At 35.3% G+C, this 20,683-nt stretch overlaps 1 protein-coding gene across 1 annotated transcript in view; it reads left to right on the top strand.

The window, feature by feature from the left end:
- Positions 1-20,683, top strand: part of ADAMTS6 (ADAM metallopeptidase with thrombospondin type 1 motif 6) — a 278,064-nt gene that overhangs the window by 220,076 nt on the left and 37,305 nt on the right. The window contains exon 20 of the mRNA XM_027520428.1: positions 15,302-15,431. Within this exon, the coding sequence (XP_027376229.1) occupies positions 15,302-15,431 (130 nt within the window). The remainder of the gene's footprint in view (positions 1-15,301; positions 15,432-20,683) is intronic.

Below are 20,683 nucleotides of genomic sequence, written 5' to 3' on the forward strand. Positions count from 1 at the left end.
AATTTTCAACTGATGCTGGTAATACTAGCATCCGCTGGTATCAGTGAACCATACTTTAAGAAATCATACTTCAAGAAACATTGGGCTAGATGCTTAGATTTTATAAAGTAAATTATTAAAACAAACTGATAAATCTTTTAGATAATCATATTATAGTTGTAATCACATTACAGCTAATCTTTTTAATGATAAATGGTTCTAGCTCATCTATGTAATAACAAATAAAATTTTACAGTTTTATGAAACATTTTTTGGTGCCCTGTTTCATTTGCTCATTCTAAATAGCACCAGGAGATAGGCATTGCTATTGTTATTCTTCTTTTACAGGTAAAACTCAAGTAACTTGCTGAAATCAAGACTTCAAACTAGTGATTTTCTAAATGTAGAAATTTTCTAAATTTCTCTTATAATAAAAATGGTCCTTTACCTTGAACAGAGCTTTTTCGTCAGTTGACATTGTCAGTAGAGCAACAGGCCTACCTTTGCATGAAATGTTCCCTTGGTGTCTCTTAATTTCCAATTCTATTATTTTCCTCTATTTTTCTGCATTATTCACTGAATAAGGCTTTCTTACCTCTCCTTGTTATTCTTTGGAACTCTGCATTCAATTGGGTATATGTTTCACTTTCTCCTTTGACTTTTACTTCTCCTCTTTTCTCAGCTATTTATAAGGCCTCCTCAGACAACCATCTTGCCTTCTTGCATTTCTTTTTCTTGGGGATAGTTTTGGTCACCGCCTGTTGTACAATGTTATGAACCTCCGTCCATAGCTCTTCAGGCACTCTGTCTATTAGATCTAATCCCTTGCATCTATTTGCCATTTCCAGTGTATAATCATAAGGGATCGATTTGGGTCATACCTGAATGACCTAGTGGTTTTCCCTATTTTCTTCAATTTAAGTCTAAATTTTGCAATAAGGAGTCAATGATCTGAGCCACAATCAGCTCCCAGTCTTGTTTTTGCTGACCATATAGAGCTTCTCCATCTTCATCTGCAAAGAATATAATCAATCTTATTTCAACATTGACCGTCTGATGATGTCCATGTATAGAGTCATCTTTCATGTTGTTGGAAGAGGGTGTTTGCTATGACCAGTGTATTCTCTTGATAAAACTCTGTCAGCCTTTACCCTGCTTCATTTTGCCCTCCAAACGGGCCAAACAGGCCAAATTTGCCTGTTACTCCTGGTATCTCTTGACTTCCTACTTTTGAGTTCCAATCCCCTATGATGAAAAGGACATCTTTTTTTGGTGTTAGTTCTAGAAGGTCTTGTAGGTCTTCATAGAACCATTCAACTTCAGCTTCTTTGGCATTAGTGGTTGGGGCATAGACTTGGATGACTGTGATGTTAAATGGTTTACTTTGGAAATGACCAGAGATAATTCTGTCATTTTTGAGACTGCACCCAAGTACTGCATTTCAGACTCTTTTGTTGACTGTGAGGACTATTCCATTTTCTTCTAAGGGATTCTTGTGTACAGTAGTGAATACAGTGGTCATCTGAATTAAACTTGCCCATTCCTGTCCATTTTAGTTCACTGATTCCTAAAATGTTGATGTTCATTCTTGCCATCTGTTTGACCACATTCAATTTACCTTGATTCATGGACCTAACATTCCAAGTTCCAATGCAATTTTGTTCTTTACAGCATTGGACTTCATTTTTATCACCAGACTTGATATTGTTTCCACTTTGGCCCAACCTCTTCATTCTTTCTGAAGCTATTTCTCCACTCTTCTCCAGTAGCATATTGAATACCTACCAACCTGGAGAGCTCATCTTCCAGTGTCATATCTTTTCACCTTTTCATACTATTCATGTGGTTCCCGAGACAAGAATACTGAAGTGATTTGCCATTCCCTCCTCCAGTGGACTGCGTTTTGTCAGAACCCTCCACCATGACCTGTCTTTGGTGGCCCTGCACAGCATGGCTCATAGTTTCATTGAGTTAGACAAGGCTGTGATCCATGTGAGCATTTTGGTTAGTTTTCTGTATTGTGGTTTTCGTTCTGGAGGCTGACTCATTGGAAAAGACCCTGATGCTGGGAAGGATTGAGGGCAGGAGGAGAAGGAGGTAACAGAGGATGAGATGGTTGGATGGCATCACTGACTCAATGGACATGAGTTTGAGCAAACTCCAGGAGACAGTGAAGGACAGAAAAGTCTGGCTGCTACAGTCCATGGGGGTCACAAAGAGTCAGACATGACTTAGTGACTAAACAACAGTAGAGCAACGTGATATATTCCCCACTAATAATTTCTCCTTTACTAGCTTGAAATTTCATTTTTTCAAATGTTTTTCCTAAAGCAGTGATTCTCAGCTTTGACTGTTCATTGGAATCACTTAGGGAGCTTTAAACAACTTTGACACTCGGTCCTGCCCCTAGATATTCCTATCTAATTGTTTAGGAATATTGCCTGGGCATCAGATTTTTAAAAGCTCTATTGGTAAGTCTAATGTGTAGCCATGGTTAAGTACTGCCTTTGAGGCTGATTGAAGGTTTAGTTAGTCTTCAAACTGCATTCAGATGCAAACACCTCTCGAAGCATTACTCATATCTCTGTTACTAATTGGCTAGTAGTTGAATGCAAAGGTTAATGAGCTTTTGGTATAAGTATCTGGGGTGGAAAAGTAGCTAGAGGCGTCAGAGAAGGGAATGAAAAGAGTGGTAGAATACTAATTAATTTCGCAATTTTGTTTAGTGTGGTCATTGTCCTTGGACTTTTCTTTAGAAAGCTTATTGTAGTTTATTTACATGCTTACTTCTTTACCTAATAAATCATTTATAAGCCTCTAAATAATGCTTTTAAAACTGACTGAAATTGTGTTAAATATCTTATTTTGGCCTTTTGGCTAACTAAGATCAAGTGAAATTATACTAAATAGATTTTCCAAAACCCTTTTTTCTCATTTCAAGTTTCTGTGGTACTTAGGGAGCTAAAATGAATAAGTGATATATATACTCAACCAACTTTAATTTAGACACACAAGTCAGAATATGAGGCCCTTGTTTTAACATTTATGAAAAACTGATAACAAACTTTTTTTTTCTCTTTGTGACTAAAAGTTCTAATCAGAGAAGGCCTTTTATTGTTTTAGGAAATTGTTGTTTTTGTTAGGGAATGAATTTTTGCAAAATGCAGCAGTATTCACAATAATTTCCTCCCCTATCTTTCTAGATGTACTCTCATTTCCCACTATTCAAACCAGTCCCTTTACACCTCACCCCCCGAGTTCTCCTCTTATTTAATACAACCCTTAGACTTTAAAGCTTCCCTGCTTGCAGTGCGGGAGACCCGGTTTGATCCCTGGGTCAGGTAGTCCCCCTGGAGGAGGAAATGACAACCTGCTCCAGTATTCTTGCCTGGGAAATCCCATGGACAGAGGAGCATAGTGGTCTACAGTCCGTGGGTCACAAAGAGTCAGACAGGACTGAGAAACTAACAAAGACTTTAAAGCAAAGCATTCCAAAACCAATTAACAGAGTTGATGCTGTACTGTTGTACCTGTTCTGTTACAAAAGAAATCTTAAGGATGCTTTAGTTGTGCCAAGAAAGGTCAGCAATACATATGTATTTTAATGTATTAGTTTTACATTTCAGAGAAGGCAATGGCACCCCACTCCAGTACTCTTGCCTGGAAAATCCCATGGATGGAGGAGCCTCGTGGGCTGCAGTCCATGCGGTCGCTAGGAGTCGGAATGACTGAGCGACTTCACTTTCACTTTTCACTTTCATGCATTGGAGAAGGAAACAGCAACCCACTCCAGTGTTCTTGCCTGGAGAATCCCAGGGACGGGGGAGCCTGGTGGGCTGCCGTCTGTGGGGTCGCACAGAGTCGGACACCACTGATGCGACTTAGCAGCAGCAGCAGTTTTACATTTATACTCTAAATACACAGTCTTTGTCCTGCAATCAGGTCTATTGACACTTCTGATTACTTTCTCCAAATTGTTTTGTCTAGGCTTTTCAATTTCTTTCTCTTTGTATTGAAGTACAAAAATTATATACCAGTTTGGTCAGGTTTCTGCTGACAAAGGCATCTCTCTGCTAGCCATTCATTACTTAGCAGCTCAGGGGAAAAAAAGAAAAAGATAAGCTAAAGCTATGCTTAGATGGAGGACTGGAAGAGGGAGACAGATTTATGTTTAGAGGCAATTTTGATTTTGTTTGATGATCAAAGAGCACAGGTTTTTCTTATACAATGGAGTGTTTAAGGAGTGTTTCTGATCAGTTGTCTTTGACTATTTAAAATGTTATCAGTTTTCCTTTTACATTTACATAGTCTGTTTAATTTTATTATATATTTGATGCCTAAATTTTATATAGATGCTTATTTTACTTGTTATTCTTTTTCCTCCCTGGATATCATCTTAAGCTTAATGTGTGTGTGTGTGTATGTGTGAATAGCATATAAATTTTAAAAAGAAATTCTATGTTTTTCCTCTTTCTAAGACAGATTTTTTTATTTTACTCTGTGGTTTTACCTGGCTCACCTAGATTCTTGTATGTATTGGAACTGGTTTCTACTTTTTAAGATTTTTAAGATGCTTTACATAGTTTCCAGTTACTAGTTTGTATTTTCCTGATTTAGGGTCATATTTTTCACACCGCACTGTGGTTCCCCAGGACTCTACAGCACACTCACAGAGGCACTACTGAATATTGTACATTTTCAATGCAAACACAATGACATGGGTCATACACTACACAGATTATTACTTTTGAGTTGTTTGGACCTAACTATTTAATAAGTGAAGCTCTTATTTTTTTCTTCCTGGGAGAGCTGTGAAAAAATTACTGGGACACTAATGGTGCTGTGAACCAAGAAAATTTGAGAACTCTTGGTTTAAACTAAAATGAGTATCAGTAAAGTTGAACAAAAATTAGTCACCTCACTTCCTTTCAGTAGATGGTGAATTTTATTTCATAAGAGGAAAAAAATGTATAAAAACTCCTTATTCAGGGTCTTAGTGATGTTCAGTTTAAAAATGGAGACTCGTATGCACTTTCATTAAGAAACTAGAGATTTTGAATAGTATGTAATTTTCTCCTTCATATCTATATTATTTCTTCTGACGTGCCCTGCTTGAACATGTTTCCTTCCTCTGTTTCTGCTAGTTCAGTTTCAAGTGATTAAAACAAAAGAAAAGAAAGGAAGAAAGGGAAAAGGAAAAAAAAAAAACAAAACTATATATTTAAAAGAGCCCCAGTAGCAAATTCTTCTTTGCAATTTACTACCTAACAAGTTTATGTAATAATATACACTATTCTATTTACTAATAATAGACTTTTCAGATTGCTTTAGTGAATCTTTCATGCAGATTACCTGGTCCCTTTAGAAAGTTAGATATTTCTACGTTGTTTCTGTAGAAGCACTTAATGTTATGTATTTTATTGTTTTCAAGAATAATGCAACACAACCATAATTGTGCACTTAAAAATAAAATAAATCCATTCTAAAATAACAATTTTGAAAAGTAATTATTAGAAAAATATAATGCAGTCCTTATGCCAGTATAATATCTGGCTGAAAGAGACCAGCTCTCAAAGGACTAGATAAAACAGAGGCAAATGCTTTATATATTCACAGATGTCCTTTTAATTTCTTTGCTGATTCTGTTAGTGATGTTAAATATGCCTAAGATATTTAACATCACTAATAATGGTCATTTGACATTATTAGTGAACTAACAATATGCTTCATACAAACAAGGGTTTTGAAACTTGACTTTTATAGACCTAGTAAATAATTGGAGAAGGAAATGGCAACCCACACCAGTGTTCTTACCTGGAGAATCCCAGGGACAGCGGAGCCTGGTGGGCTGGTGTCTATGGGGTCGCACAGAGTCGGACACGACTGAAGCGACTTAGCAGCAGTAGCAGCAGCAGCAAAGATAATAATGACTAACACTTGTATTGCAGCTTATAAATGATGCATACACTGTAACTTGGAAACAAACTCAAAGTGGATGGGGTCCTAGAATGAAACAGAGGAAAACAAAATTCAATTATTTTTCGAGTTTCAAGATAGACTTGACTGGAATGAAGTGTGAAAGACATTAATAAGTCAATAATTGTTTTCTTCCCTTTGCTTTAGAAATTACCATTCATAAGTTACTTTCAGAGTTAAGTAAAAGATAAGAGATGGAAATTTTAGTTTGAATAATTAAAAGCATATTAGTCATTGTCATTTCTTTCCCTTTGAAGAAATATAGTTATATAATTAGTTTTTAAGAAAAATCCCCTATAAAAGATATTTTCTGTTTAAGGTTGTATTGTGTTCTGTTTGAAACTACGAGGGTCCTGTTACATTTGGTTCCTTTATATACCAAACTTAGACATAAAGCACATCACTGTGATACTTTTAATGACACAAGGCCTTTGTAAAAAGTGACTTGAGTTTACAAGGAATTAAAGATTTGCATGAGCTTTGTTCGTTATTCCCTAATTTTCGCTTTGCTCTTTGAAAACTAAATTATTTGTTAGACTAGACAATAGTCTGTCATTGTACTGACTGTAGCATTACCCTAGTCACTCTTTCTCATCATCCCCTTCTTTCAATTAACTTTCAGTGTTGAGAAGGAAGTGTACACTTTAACATATGGGGTTAGTTGTACCAGGCTCATAGCTGGGCACTTGTGAATATCACAGCTCCTAAAAGCCTATGCTATGTAGAGGAGAGTGAAAAAGCTGGCTTAAAACTCAGAGTTCAAAAAATGAAGATCATGGCACTCAGCCTCATCACTTCATGGCAAATAGATGGGGAAACAATGGAAATAGTGACAGACTTTATTTTCTTGGGCTCCAAAATCACTGTAGATGATGACTGCAGCCATGAAATTCAAAGATGCTTGCTCCTTGGAAGAAAAGCTATGACAAGCCTAGACAGCATATTAAAAAGCAGAGACATCACTTTGCCGACCAAGGTCTGTCTAGTCAAAGCTATGGTTTTTTCGTTAGTCATGTATGGATGTGAGAGTTGGACCGTAAAGAAGCCTGAGCACTGAAGAATCAATGCTTTTGAATTGTGGTGTTGGAGAAGACTCTTAAGAGTCCCTTGGACTGCAAGATCAAACCAGTCAACCCTAAAGGAAATCAATCCTGAATATTCACTGGAGGGACTGATGCTGAGGCTGAAGTTCCAATACTTAGGTCAGCTGATGCAAAGAGCTGACTCATTGGAAAAGACCCTGATGCTGGGAAAGACTGAAGCAGAAGGAGAAGGGGACGACAGAGAACAAGATTTTTAGATGGCATCACCAACTTGATGGACATGAGTTTCAGCAAGCTCCAGGAGTTGGTGATGGATAGGGAAGCCTGGTGTGCTGCATGCAGTCCATGGGGTCTCAAAGAGCTGTACATCACTGAGCAAATGAGCAACAAATGTTGCCATCGACTGCACTTAGCTCAGTTCTCATGTAACATGCCCTTCACAGGAGTATTCTGCTAGGTAAACTCATACTCTTGGCTGATTCACAGTTCTGAAAGCTAATATGTTTTTTCTTTTATTTCTCTATTTCTATTTATAATTTTCCTTATATGGCTTCCTCTATGGAATATACATTCTAAAAAATTCTTTGAATTCTACTCTGTATTTTCAATATAATTTAAGCTTTCTAACTTCTTGTAAAAAATCTTGCATATGCAAGTTTAGTTTTAGAATCTGACATTTTTTACTGTTTACCCTTGCATACTGTGGCTTGCGTTTTCTCTAATGTTAAGATTTATAACTGAGGGAAAGAAGTCTCTGCTAACCTAAAATATTCCTCCTAATGCTGTTTTCCTTCCTCTTTCATTTTGTTTCTATTGCTTTAGAGATTGTGTTCTTCCTTAACATAAATAGGGCCTGCATATATATTTACTCACTGAAAAACTTGGGTAGGGCTGAAAGCAATGTTTGAGTGCATTCCTGTTGTATTAATGATCTGTGTATCAAGGGTCATGTTTGACTTCACAGAAATTTTGTCCCGAATCTCATTTTTGACCGTCATAACATTATGCATGTTTACAAGGTATTATGAATAAAATACTTTTGGGAAAAAAATAAAGCTTCTTATAATGATAAGCATTATCACAATTTTATAGTATTTTATGATATTACTACTCCCATTTTTTTATGTAAACAAAATTAAGATTTTATTTTAAAAACATACAGCTTGTTTATGATTGTGTCCTTGTTATAATTTAAATCTGAAATATTTGCTCTTTGGTTCCAAGAAAAGGATTTTACATATAATTAAAGAAAAGCTTTTTTATTTGGTAAATAAGTAAAAGAAGCTCAAAATCATCTTATACTCTAGCATCATTCCTCTAAGATTTTTAATGAAATACCCAAAACAATAAACTCCTACTAAAGTTCATGGAAATACCTTTTTAGTATAATATGCGTTAATTCTTTATATTAAGAAACTTGCCTCTCATAAAGTCTTTTATTTCTAGTGTTCTGCCTCTTGACATGTCTGACTCCTTTGATACATACCTCACACTGCTAAGAACTGAGACATTTAAACAACTCAAAACCAAATGGAATCTATCAAATGCTGTTCTCCAGACTTATATTCTGTAGAATACAGGGGAAAAGCAGACACAGAAGGGGGAAAAATGGAAAATTGAATTGGGGGGGAAAAAAAGAAAAGCCAACTTTCATAGAATTTTGGATCTGAAAGAAACATTAGAAATCATTTAATTTTTTTAATCTCATTATACAAAGGAGAATAAAAACTTGCCGTAGATCATTTACCTACACTGCTAGAACTCAAAAAAAGGTGGTAACTAAACATGGCAGAAATTGGACTGAGAAAAAAATATCATAAAAAGATAAAGTGAAAGGAGATAACCACATAGACATTTGGCTATGAGAATTCTTAAGATCCACGAATATCAAAGAAAAAGGAATCAGACAGCAGCTTAACAAAATGAGAGGACTATAAAATTAACAATATTAGGTCTGAAAAGGCATGATCTTATTAGATAAGGTAGCTTCCATAATATAATGGTAATTGCCTTATCCTCTCCCTTCCTTATTAACGTAATCTCATTGAAGTCAAGTCTGTCTCACTCATTTTCCCCCTTATAGAATATCCATGACTTAGACTTAGTAGGAATTCAATGAGTTAAGTTAGATTCTTTCCATGGAAGAGATTACTGTTAATTTGTAATGAGTAGTAGGAATTCCCTCTAAGGATAATATGATTTCCAATAAACACAGTATTTGTATGCTCCACCTTATCTATCACTAAACACAGTTGCTCTAGAAAAATAAATATTTTTAGAGCCTCATTTTCCTTTTCTTAATCCTGCTTTCTTAGGATGTTTAATTTTCCTCAAGACAGAAGGGAAGACACTGGAAAGAGAGAGAAAGGAAACCTTTGGAAGATAAAAAAACTAGCATGAGGCTTTTCAGAAGAAGGAAGCAATTGGGTGGAGCTGATTGGTACCCTGATGCCAGCTGTTAGATCCAAGGCAGATGGGCTTTGCTCTGCCCTACAAATGCTTATGTCTGGCCAATAATCACAGCACAGCAACCAGATTCCAGCTGTGAAAGGCAGAGCAGAGAGACATTTTTTTTTTTCCTGGCACTTGTTGCTCTCTGGATGCTATCTGCACTAAAGATTTAGATTAAATTAATATTGTTGGCCATATGTTCTGTATACTGTGGTTATATAGTGTTGTCTTGGTTGCTAGCTACTTTGGATGCTGTGGTTAAGCAAATTGTTGCCTTAGCCACCAACCACATTTTTACTATAAGCTCTGACTTACTAACCTCCCCCCTCTTCTTCAGAAAAACTATTTCCTGGGTAAATACGATGTGCTTTGCCACTAGATTAAATTATCTAAGTGTTGATTAGCCCATCAATCCTAAAGTTGCACTTTTTCTCTTATACTCACATGTAGTTATAGACTACACACTTACCAAATGAATGGTCTAGAACTGAAATGCTGGTTCTTATGAGTAGATTTGAGAAGACCTAAAATATCTTTCTCTTGCCCTTAACGTCTCTTCCATCCTTCTTAGTTTAATACATGTCATTCTTTTAAATGAAATTCAAGTGGTAATTTGATGACAAAATGATGAATTGCCCTGTTCAGTTCAGTTCAGTATCTCAGTCATGTCTGACTCTTTGCAACCCCATGTACTGCAGCACACCAGGCTTCCCTGTCCATTACCAACTCCCAGAGCTTGCTCAAACTCATGTCCATCGAGTCGGCGATGCCATCCAACCATCTCATTCTCTGTCATCCCCTTCTCCCCTGCCTTCAATCTTTCCCAGCATCAGGGTCTTTCCAATGAGTCAGTTCTTTGCATCAGGTAGCCAAAGGATTGGAGCTTCAGCTTCATCATCAGTCCTTTCAATGAATATTAGGGATTGATTTCCTTTAGGATTGACTGGTTTGATCTTGCAGTCCAAGGGACTCTCAAGAGTCTTCTCCAACACCACAGTTCAAAAATATCAATTTTTTGGCGCTCAGCTTTCTTTATGGTCCAACTCTCACATCCATACGTGACTACTGAAAAAACCATACCTTTGACTAGACAGATCTTTGTCAGCAAAATAATATCTCTTGCTTTTTAATACGCTGTCTAGGTTGGTCATAGCTTTTCTTTCAAGGAGCAAGCGTCTTTTAATTTCATGGCTGCCTCACCATCTACAGTGATTTTGGAGCCCAAGAAAATAAAGTCTGTGACTATTGCCATTGTTTCCCTATCTATTTGCCTTGAAGTAATGGGACCGGATGCCAGATCTTAGTTTATTGATCATGGCATTTGAAAACAATGCCCTGAGAAAAGCAATAAATTGCTAAATATTTTTACACATGTATGTATAAAGTGATTTAATTATCTGAAAGAAGAGAGATGGGACATAAGAACTCTGAGCAGCTTATAAGAGGGATAAAAGAGGGACTGAAAAGGATGCAAGAAATGAAAAGGAGGAAAGTTCTCTAAAGTGTTCACTCAGGGTTGGCCCTATGACTGCAACTGCTGAGCAAAAGACCCTGTATTCTTGAACCATCACCATTTCCTAGAATAAGCACAGAAGATGAAGGATCCATCCAGGACTTCTTGCTCATTTTCCTATGGTATATGCTATTTCAAAATACTAAATGCCATTTCTTCATGTGTACCTTGAGCAGTGATTCAAGCTATGTACTCCTTCCTCCTATTGGACAACATAACTTTTGATAGGCACGTAGATCATCTGTAACCTTTAACTATTGGCAGAAATGAAATAAAAGATCTGTCAAATTTAAGCTTCCAAGCTAAAAATAAAGGTTATGTTTCTGTGTTAAGAAGCATGTTTGCTGTTCTGTAGCTCAAATGGTAAAGAATCTTCCTTCAACGCAGGACACCCAGGTTTGATTCCTGGGTCAGGAAGATCCTCTGGTGAAGGGAATGGCAATCCACTCCAGTATTCTTGCCTGGAGAATGAACAGAGGAGGCTGGAGGGCTACAATCTATGGAATTGCAGAGTCGGACACGACTGAGCAACTAACACTACTACTACTACTAATCAAAATGATAAACAAAGTAAAAGACTCTAAACAGGATACACTCATTTTAGAGTTTAGAGTAAATGTATATTGGTAGTGATATCTTTGTACTTAAATTTAGTAATATGAAAGCAGCAAAGTTTTTTTGTTTTTACAAGGAAGAGGAATTGCATTTAAAAACAGAATTAGGTATAGAATTTGCATGCCTGTAACTTCAGGTGTTTAAGAATAAAATATAATTAGTGCAGTTTTAAGTCTGACCAATTAAATTCTGCTGAACATCTGAATATCTCCAGAGGATATGGGCACTAAACCACCAGAACTTTATTTTTGATTAGGCATATACTGACTGATCATACAGATATTTTATGTTTTGGGTTATAAACTATACGTCTTCAGATTTGAAAGCATAGTGGTTTTGTGTAACCGGATGTAATTATTCCCAAAAAGGTTTAAATCAATTTCTTAGCAATGTTTTACAGATTACTTTGAAAGAAGCTATGTACAAGAGGGTTAATCATATAAAAAGATTCTAAACTCAATCATTTCTCTTGTTGACTTAGTTTAGATTATTTCCAGTTGATTTAAATTTTCTAATGCTAAAAGCTGCATTTTCCTTAATCCATAAGTATGTATTGAAAAATCCATTCAGTTAAGTGCATTGCCTTAGAGAGTTACTCGGTTGCTACTGACTTAAAAAGAAAAAAAATCTAAACCTACCAAGTGTGGGGGGTATAAGTTGGAAGATTTGTGCTGTTGAAGGAAGATAGTTCAGCATTTTAGGAAGATTTGAAATAGATTACTGGTATAGTCAGTTCTTGACTGTGAAATACCACACTGTCTAATGTGGCATTTTAGAAGAAAATTAATAAAAGATGAATGCAAGGAAAATGTATCTTTGTAAAACAGTTATTTCAGCTGCTTATTCAAGAACTTTAATTTTTGCTTCATAAAAAATAGCTTTCTGAAATTATGAAACTGAAATGCACCCCTAAATATTCTAAATTCTAGTTGTTAAGAAACTAGACATGAGAAAATTAAGTCAATTTGTAATTCTTCACACTTAGCTCAGTATCGCATAAAGAAGTACAGTGCCTTGTATTCAGTAATTATTCTCCATTGAATGAATGAATGGATGAGTGAAAGAATGAATGACCCACTAACCATGTTTAGCTGGCATTTTTAGTTTGTGTACTATTAATTTTAACTACTGGATCCCATCAAAGAATAAAATAGCCTTAAAAATAAAGATCCAAAGCAAAGATATGAGATTGTGGATAATTTTTATTTTGCTCTTTCTGGTTTTGTGTATTTTCCAAATTTTTGACAATTAATGTTATGTAGCTGAATTTTTTTCAAGATCATACATGGATAGAATTTATCTTAAAATCAAGTGTAAATCTTACCTCTAATAACTAGTATCTCATCTGTGATTCAAATTGCAGAGGCCTTGCTTTTATAATTAAGGCTACTTTTAAAAACTAATATCATTATAACCAAACAACATTTCTAAGATTTTTTAAGGAAGTAGAATTTTATCTTAACCTGTAGAAACTGAATTGATATTTCTGCCACTGATATCAAGCCATATCAGTCCCATTTTGTAGTGTTGAAAATGTTTATCCTCCCTCAATAAACATAAAATTAAATTAAAATTAAAAGCTTATGCTTTTCTGAAAAACACCCAAGGTACTAGATTGAATGACAACTTTCTTATTGTAAGTATAATCGTATTTTTTTAAATTATTAAACATATTTATAAAAATTAATTTAAGTTGTAAGTCCTTCGTGTAAGTGGATATTTTGAGTCTCCCCACTTCAAGTATAATCATATTTGAATGACTTTTTAAAAATAACCATGCTAACCTATAAAAACAATTCCCTGCTCTTCCTGATAGGAACAAAGTATTGAAGCCGGGCGGATATATATTCTGAGCCATTGTGGCATTTGGTAGTTGAATCCGATGACTAATAATAGAGATTTTTGTCTAGGTGAATCACATGGACTTAGTTATCTGCCCACTGGGATGACACAATGAGGAGCTATCTGGTAAATATTGTGGAACATCTGTGAATGGGTCAAAGATATGCCTAATGTGAATCATTCTTCCCTCAAAAATCTTAAGTTTAATAGTAAAAAAATTCCAAACTGTTGTTGCATAAACTGAGATGTTTGGCCTCTTCAATGGGTTGGGAAGGAATGAATACAACACATACTCTGAGACATTTTGCCAGTAAGTTGTTTGGCTGTGCTTTAAAGCTCTAAATTTAGGAAAACCAAGAAACTTGTTGAAGATGATTAGTGAGAACCACTGCAAGTAATCAAATACATCTTCTTTAACTGCTCACCACCATTATGGAGACTATGGGACTTAATTGTTTTCCCTATCAGGGAAATAGATTTCCTATCTTCAAATTCAAAGGGCTTAGTTAAAAGTGTGCAAAGCCTGATAGCTGTGGCACTCCCATCTGCAGAGGTCTCATGCATGTAAGGGAGCTTGAGGAAGTATTTAGTGCATACCTCTTTAGGTGACAGTTTCCTTCATTGAATGGTCCTGTTTCACATTGATTTCTCTAATCTGGGGTCAAACTCTTTTCTTTAGAGCACTGTAGAAGCAACTGAGAAAAAAAGAAAAACTGAAAGTTTATGTAGGTTTAGCCTGGTATGAAGCTGTAGTTTCCTGGATACTGCTAATGCTGCTTTTACAACTGGTTCTGGGTAATTTAGCCTACCTGGTTAGAGAAATGAGGTGGGTGGTTAGTGGGGGTAGCTTAGTTTGTGCTTTTATTTTTAGTTCTGGGAGTAAGCTACTACCCACATAAGATCTGAAATATTTAGCATTGTCTTGTAGATTGACTTTTCTCTGAGACTTTGACAAACCTTATCTTTGCTTCTTTTGATTCTTCCCCACTGAAGAGAAAATGAATCTGCACCAAGTCTATTTCCAGGCATGCTTACAAATAAGAGTGTGTTTGTGTGTGTCCTTGTATTTTGTGAAATGTGAGCAAGTTGTGGTGGATATCTTTGCCAAAAATAATGAACATATTTAGAATTTTACAACTTTTATGAGAACATTTTTAGCTGTGGCAAACAAGTTATATAGACCAATATTTAAGGATGAAAAGTATTCTGTAAGTTAATATTTGATGGAATATGTATATATCTGTTTGATGATGGTGTGATCAACAAGGCCAACTCTACAAAAGCAAACCGATTACTTAATGGGTTGCAGTTCAAAGAGGCTCACTGCTGTCTTTAAATTCTAGACTTTGTGGACTTTCAGAGAAATAAACCTTTTTTAAATGGAAGGGAGAAAAATGAAATGTGTGAATGTTATGTGTTCCTAACAGAGACTAAATTGATTGGATTTGTCCTACAAAATATTAAAATGTAAATTTGTCCCTAATGTTTTGTTTTTAAATAGATCTACAACCATTGTTTTGCATTGAAATGTATATTCATACACTTTATCTAATGATATTTTGGGAAAATAAAGTTTCTTTTTTTAAAGGAAAGCATGAAGAAGAATATACATATGGATATACCAATTGTTTAAAATTACCAATAGTTTCTTTTCTGAACTTGAAAACAGTTATGTTTCTAAGTATGAGAACAGTGATTTTGCCTAAATTTGCAATATAATGACCAAGACTTCTCTCCTTTTTAGAGAAGCAGTCAAGTATTCTGGAACAGATAAGACAGCATGGATCCAGTGAGGTTGATTCCCCACAGAGGAAAGCTATGCATACCTAACTTACTGGAAGGTAAACTACTCTTCAATTAATGATGTCCTCCTTTTCTCAAGGTGTCCAAAGACAGGAGGTGGTCTGTAAAAGGTTGGATGACAACTCCATTGTCCAGAACAATTACTGTGACCCTGATAGTAAGCCACCTGAAAATCAAAGAACCTGCAACACTGAGCCCTGCCCACCTGAGTAAGTAAGAGAAGTGAGAAATATTTTCAAGTGCAAAGAGAAAAACATTAGATATTCTTATCTGGAAACATACATTCATATGATATTCATAAATTAAGCTAAGAAAATCAAGTAAAACATCACAGAGGGTAGGATTTTTATTTCTATTTATTCACAAAATTTAGTAAGTAACCCCTTTAGAGCAGGGGTTTAATCTACTGATTAATCTACTGTCCGACTCTTTGCGACCCCATGAATTGCAGCATGCCAGCCTTCCTGTCCATCACCAACTCCCAGAGTTCACTCAAACCCATGTCCATTGAGTCGGACAGTAGATTAATCAGTAGATTAATCCTGGCATAGTGCTGGCAGTTGTCATATTTCCTTAATTCTAAAGCACATATCCTTCGCATTTTAACATCTCTGAAATTAGATTCATTTTGCAGTTGATGGTGTCTTAAAATAATAATCAGCATTATTTTTGTTTAATGGTATATAAAATAGTGATATCTTAGATTCATTAAACTATAAAAGATTGGCATGCAATCCTATCTTTTCTAGATATTTATCTTAAAGGCTTAAAGACTTTTTTAGTTGTTTAGAAATATTCAGTAATGGAATATCAGTGCTTTAATTTGCTGACCCGGTTTTAAATTCTGTCATCCTAAAGCATCTTGTCTTCTAAGTGTTGAGCACAGGCATAGAAGTGTACTTCAGGCCCTTTCCATTGATTAATGTAGCAATTACAACTCACTATAAAGGGAGGCAGAAGAAGAGAGCCCATCCATCTTAATGATGACTTTTAAAAAATTCAAAAATATGAGACATGCTATCAGTGGCCACACTCTATAATATGAAAGAAAGGTTTTTTGATTGAGCAAAAGGCAATAATTATGTGCAAAAAGACAAAGATAATGATTTAATCCTTGTCTTGAATGGAAGACAGAACATGTATGGAAAGCATTTCATTCTTGTTTGAAAAATCAGAGTAACCATTATCCCAAGGTTAGCTAATTATTCCCAACATGAAATTGATTTAAAAAAAAAAAAAGAAAGTAGGCAAAGGAATTTATGTATTCCAGGCTCTCTAGAACTGGAAAGGGAAATTCTATAACAAAGTAATTCTTTCTCTAAAAGTAAGAGTCACAAAAATCTGAGACTTAAAATGGATAAAGAATTCTGGCCCCTTGAGAGTCCCTTGGACTGCAAGGAGGTCCAACCAGTCCATCCTAAAGGAGATCAGTCCTAGGTGTTCAAGGAAGGACTGATGCTAAAGCTGAAACTCCAATACTTTGGCCACCTCATGTGAAGAGTTGACTCATTGGAAAAGACCCTGATGCTGGGAGGGATTGGGGGCAGGAGGAGGAGGGGACGACAGAGGATGAGATGGTTAGATGGCATCACCGACTCAATGGACATGGGTTTGAGTGAACTCTGGGAGTTGGTGATGGACAGGGAGGCTGGCATGCTGCAATTCATGGGGTCGCAAAGAGTCGGACACGACTGAGCAACTGAACTGAACTGAACTGAATATGGTTTAAAAAAAAGTCTATGGCATAGACAGAAAGCAAAGAAGAACTAAAGAGCCTCTTGATGAAGGTGAAAGAGGAGAGTGAAAAAGCTGGCTTAAAATTCAACATTCAATCTTTCTCTATGTTGTTTCCTATTTTATTTATTTTTAATTTAATTTTAATTTTTTTCATTTATATGTTTTTATTTTTTTAATTAATTTATTTTATTTGGAGGCTAATTACTTTACAGTATTGCAGTGGGTTTTACCATACACTGACATGACATACATGTCATGGTTTTTGCCATATCTGTGACATAATACCAGAGAAGGCAACGGCACCCCACTCCAGTACTCTTGCCAGGAAAATCCCATGGACGGAGGAGCCTAGTGGGCTGCAGTCCATGGGGCCACTAAGAGTCGGACACGACTGAAGCAACTTAGCAGCAGCAGCATGACATAACACATAGAAAATTTTGTAAATAAATAAATAAAATCTGTTTTTAAGAGCACTACACATTGCTCATTTTTTGAAAAAACAAACAAACAACATTCAAAAAATGAAGATCATCACATCTAGTCCCATCACTTCATGGTAAATAGATGGAGAAACAATGGAAACAGTGACAGACTTTATTTTCTTGGGCTCCAAAATCACTGTAGATGGTGATTGCAGTCACAAAATTAAAAGGCACTTGCTCCTTGGAAGAAAAGGTATGACAAACCTGAACAGCATATTAAAAAGCAGAGACATTGCTCTGCCAACAAAGGACCATCTAGTCAGAGCTATGGTTTTTCCAGTAGTCACGTATGGATGTAAGAATTGGACCATAAAGAAGGCTGAGCATCGAAGAATTGATGTTTTTGTACTGTGGTGTTGGAAAGAATTGAGAGTCCCTTGGACTTCAAGGAGATCAAGCCAGTGTTAGGAAATCAGTCCTGAAGATTCATTGGAAGGACTGATGCTGAAGCTGAAACTCCAATACTTTGGCCACCTGATGTGAAGAGCCAACTCTTTAGAAAAGACCCTGATGCTGGGAAAGATCGAAGGCAGGAGGAGCAGAGGATAACAGAGGACAAGATGGTTAGATGGCATCACTAATTCAATGGACATTAGTTTGAGCAAGCACCTGAAGAAGGACATCGAAGCCTGGCATGCTGCAGTCCATGGGGTTGCAAAGACTCAGACATGACCGGGTGACTAAACAACAGCAACAAAATATGGTTAGATCAAGATATATTTGTTGATATTTGTTCCAAAATAATAATACCTTCTGAACTTTCAATATCCAAAGTCAGTGTCTGCCTGAATGTTTCAATCTTTAAGGGATATACACACCCCTAGTCTCTGGAAAAGTTTCAGTTTAGTTCAGTTCAGTCACTCAGTCGTGTCCGACTCTTTGCGACCCCATGAAAAGTTTAGTGGCTGCCAAATAAGGAGCACACAGAATCTAGGGTGATAGAAGTTTTTATTCTAAGACTTTTGAAATTTCATGTCTCTTCTTTTTCAAATGTGATCACTATGTAACTAACACCTTAAAATCCAGACATGGGAAAGTATAGAAATACAACCTATGGTATATATTACAAAGACAAGATATTTAATTATTTTTTTATTTTCCTTTCTTCTGCTAATTATTTTTGTAAATTTGTCTCAACAGAAACTGAAAAGCTATATAAAACAAAGTGATGCTCAAAATGCACAAGCTGTTTTTTGACATTTCTAAAGACCTAAGTGTATTTCCGTATAATTGTGAGCCTCAACCTAGTTACTTCCCCAGCACTCAGTACTTTTAAGTGTTATGTTTATCATGATCAGCCATTTAAGGCATTTGAATGGGCGTGGTCACACTTGTTCTATTTGGGCCTCAGCTTTTTCATTTAATTTCAAATGCATGCTATTCAAGCATCCTTTGAGATTTCAGTGGTTGGTCATTTCACCCAGTATATTACATGCTTGTATATTACATTGGAGTCTTTTTTTAAACACTTTAAGGATAATTGACATATTGGAATTAACCTAAACAATTAAAGTTGTTTTGTATTTCCCTTTCTTTTGTAGTTCTGAAATAAAAAGTTACTTCTTAACTTTTTTGTTGTTTGGAGGTAAGAAAATGGAATTTGAAAAAGAAAAATCAGTTTTCTTTATTGAAAAGAACTAATATACATATTTAAAATATTCTTTATTAGTGTAGTTTTTCTTGTTCCTTTTTAATTTTTTCCTTATTTCTTTGAATTCAGACTATGAAAAGAATTTTTTAAATTTAACTTATTTTTTTACACCCCAATACAAAATGAATAAGGAAATCTTAATAAACTATCCAGAATGGTTATCATATGTAATAAGATTCCCATTACATTGGTATTATAGAGATAAGGCTCACTGAAAGACTACTGAATTCAAAAAGACTTTAAATGAATGTGGGAGAAAGAAGTTTTTTCAAATGACAATGTGACAATCGTGTTTGGTTTTTTTAATACATATTAAAACATAAAATTTCTTAAATACAGATAAATACAAAGAAGAAAATTTAAAAAACACTTAATACTTGTAAGATCATAGTTAATATTTTTCATCTTTTTCAATGTCTACATCGGCACATGTATGTAACAAAGTGGTATTATATTATTTGGACTTCCTTGGTGGCTCAGTGGTAAAAAAATACACCTGCCAATGCAGGAAATGTGGGTTCAGTCCACGGATTGGGAAGACCCACTGGAGAAAGAAGAGGCAACCCACTCTGCTATTCTTGCCTGAGAAATCCTATGAACAGCGGACTCTGGCAGGCTACATACAGTCCATGGGGTTGCAAAAGGGTCGGACACGACTTAGCAACTAAACAACAGTTATTTATGATGTCTTATAGTCAGGTCTCAGCATATTGAACATTATATTGTTCTGAACATTAAACACCGTCTACAACATTTAGTAGATATGTCATGTTTATTTGAACTGACTTTCCACTGTAGAACAATCTTCTCTGGGCCCTAGCTTTTGATCCCTTTCTATTCCACAGCATTAACCATTTTTGCTTCTAAAATTTCTAGTGTAAACGGACTTATGTTTAACCCTCTGGGACACATTGTCAGATTACTCTCTAGAAAGAATGTATAAAAGTGTATTCTCACTGATAGTATGTACATAAGACTGTTGTTTCCCTAACCTGAACAACACTTGGTAATATTATTTTTAAAACAATCTTTAACTATTGAAAGGGGGAAAAAAAAAACCTTGATATCTAATTGGTGTTTTATTTTTTGTACTTCTACAATTGCTGATGCAGCTAAACATTTAAAAATTATGTTCAGTGGTCATTTCTTTTTTGTTTTTCCTCTTCATGGCCTGTGCCATTTTTCTATCAAAGTGCTTATCATTTTGTTATTGTTTTGTCTGAAGTCTTAATTAAGATTATTAACTCTTTTGCAAATTTTTTTTCTAGTTTGTTATGATCTAGTTTTACTTATAAAAGCTTTTTGTAAAATACTATATAGGAAAACTAACTTTTATTTCTTTCATTGGTATAATGTTAAGAAGGCCTTACCCACTTTATGCTTATGCTTTCAAAGTCTTTTTTTTTTTTTTTATGTAAACTCTAATCTATCTGAAATATATTTGCCGGCTTTGAGGAAAGGACCTATATTTATTTTCAGATATTACTGTTTTCCCAATACCATTAATTTATAATCCTAAATGATATTTTTTAATCAGAAACTATCTTTTCAAATAATAAAATATTTTAAATGTCCTTTAGTCATATTGGAG

This window comes from Bos indicus x Bos taurus, chromosome 20 (assembly GCF_003369695.1).
Source record: "Bos indicus x Bos taurus breed Angus x Brahman F1 hybrid chromosome 20, Bos_hybrid_MaternalHap_v2.0, whole genome shotgun sequence".
NCBI lineage: Eukaryota > Metazoa > Chordata > Mammalia > Artiodactyla > Bovidae > Bos > Bos indicus x Bos taurus.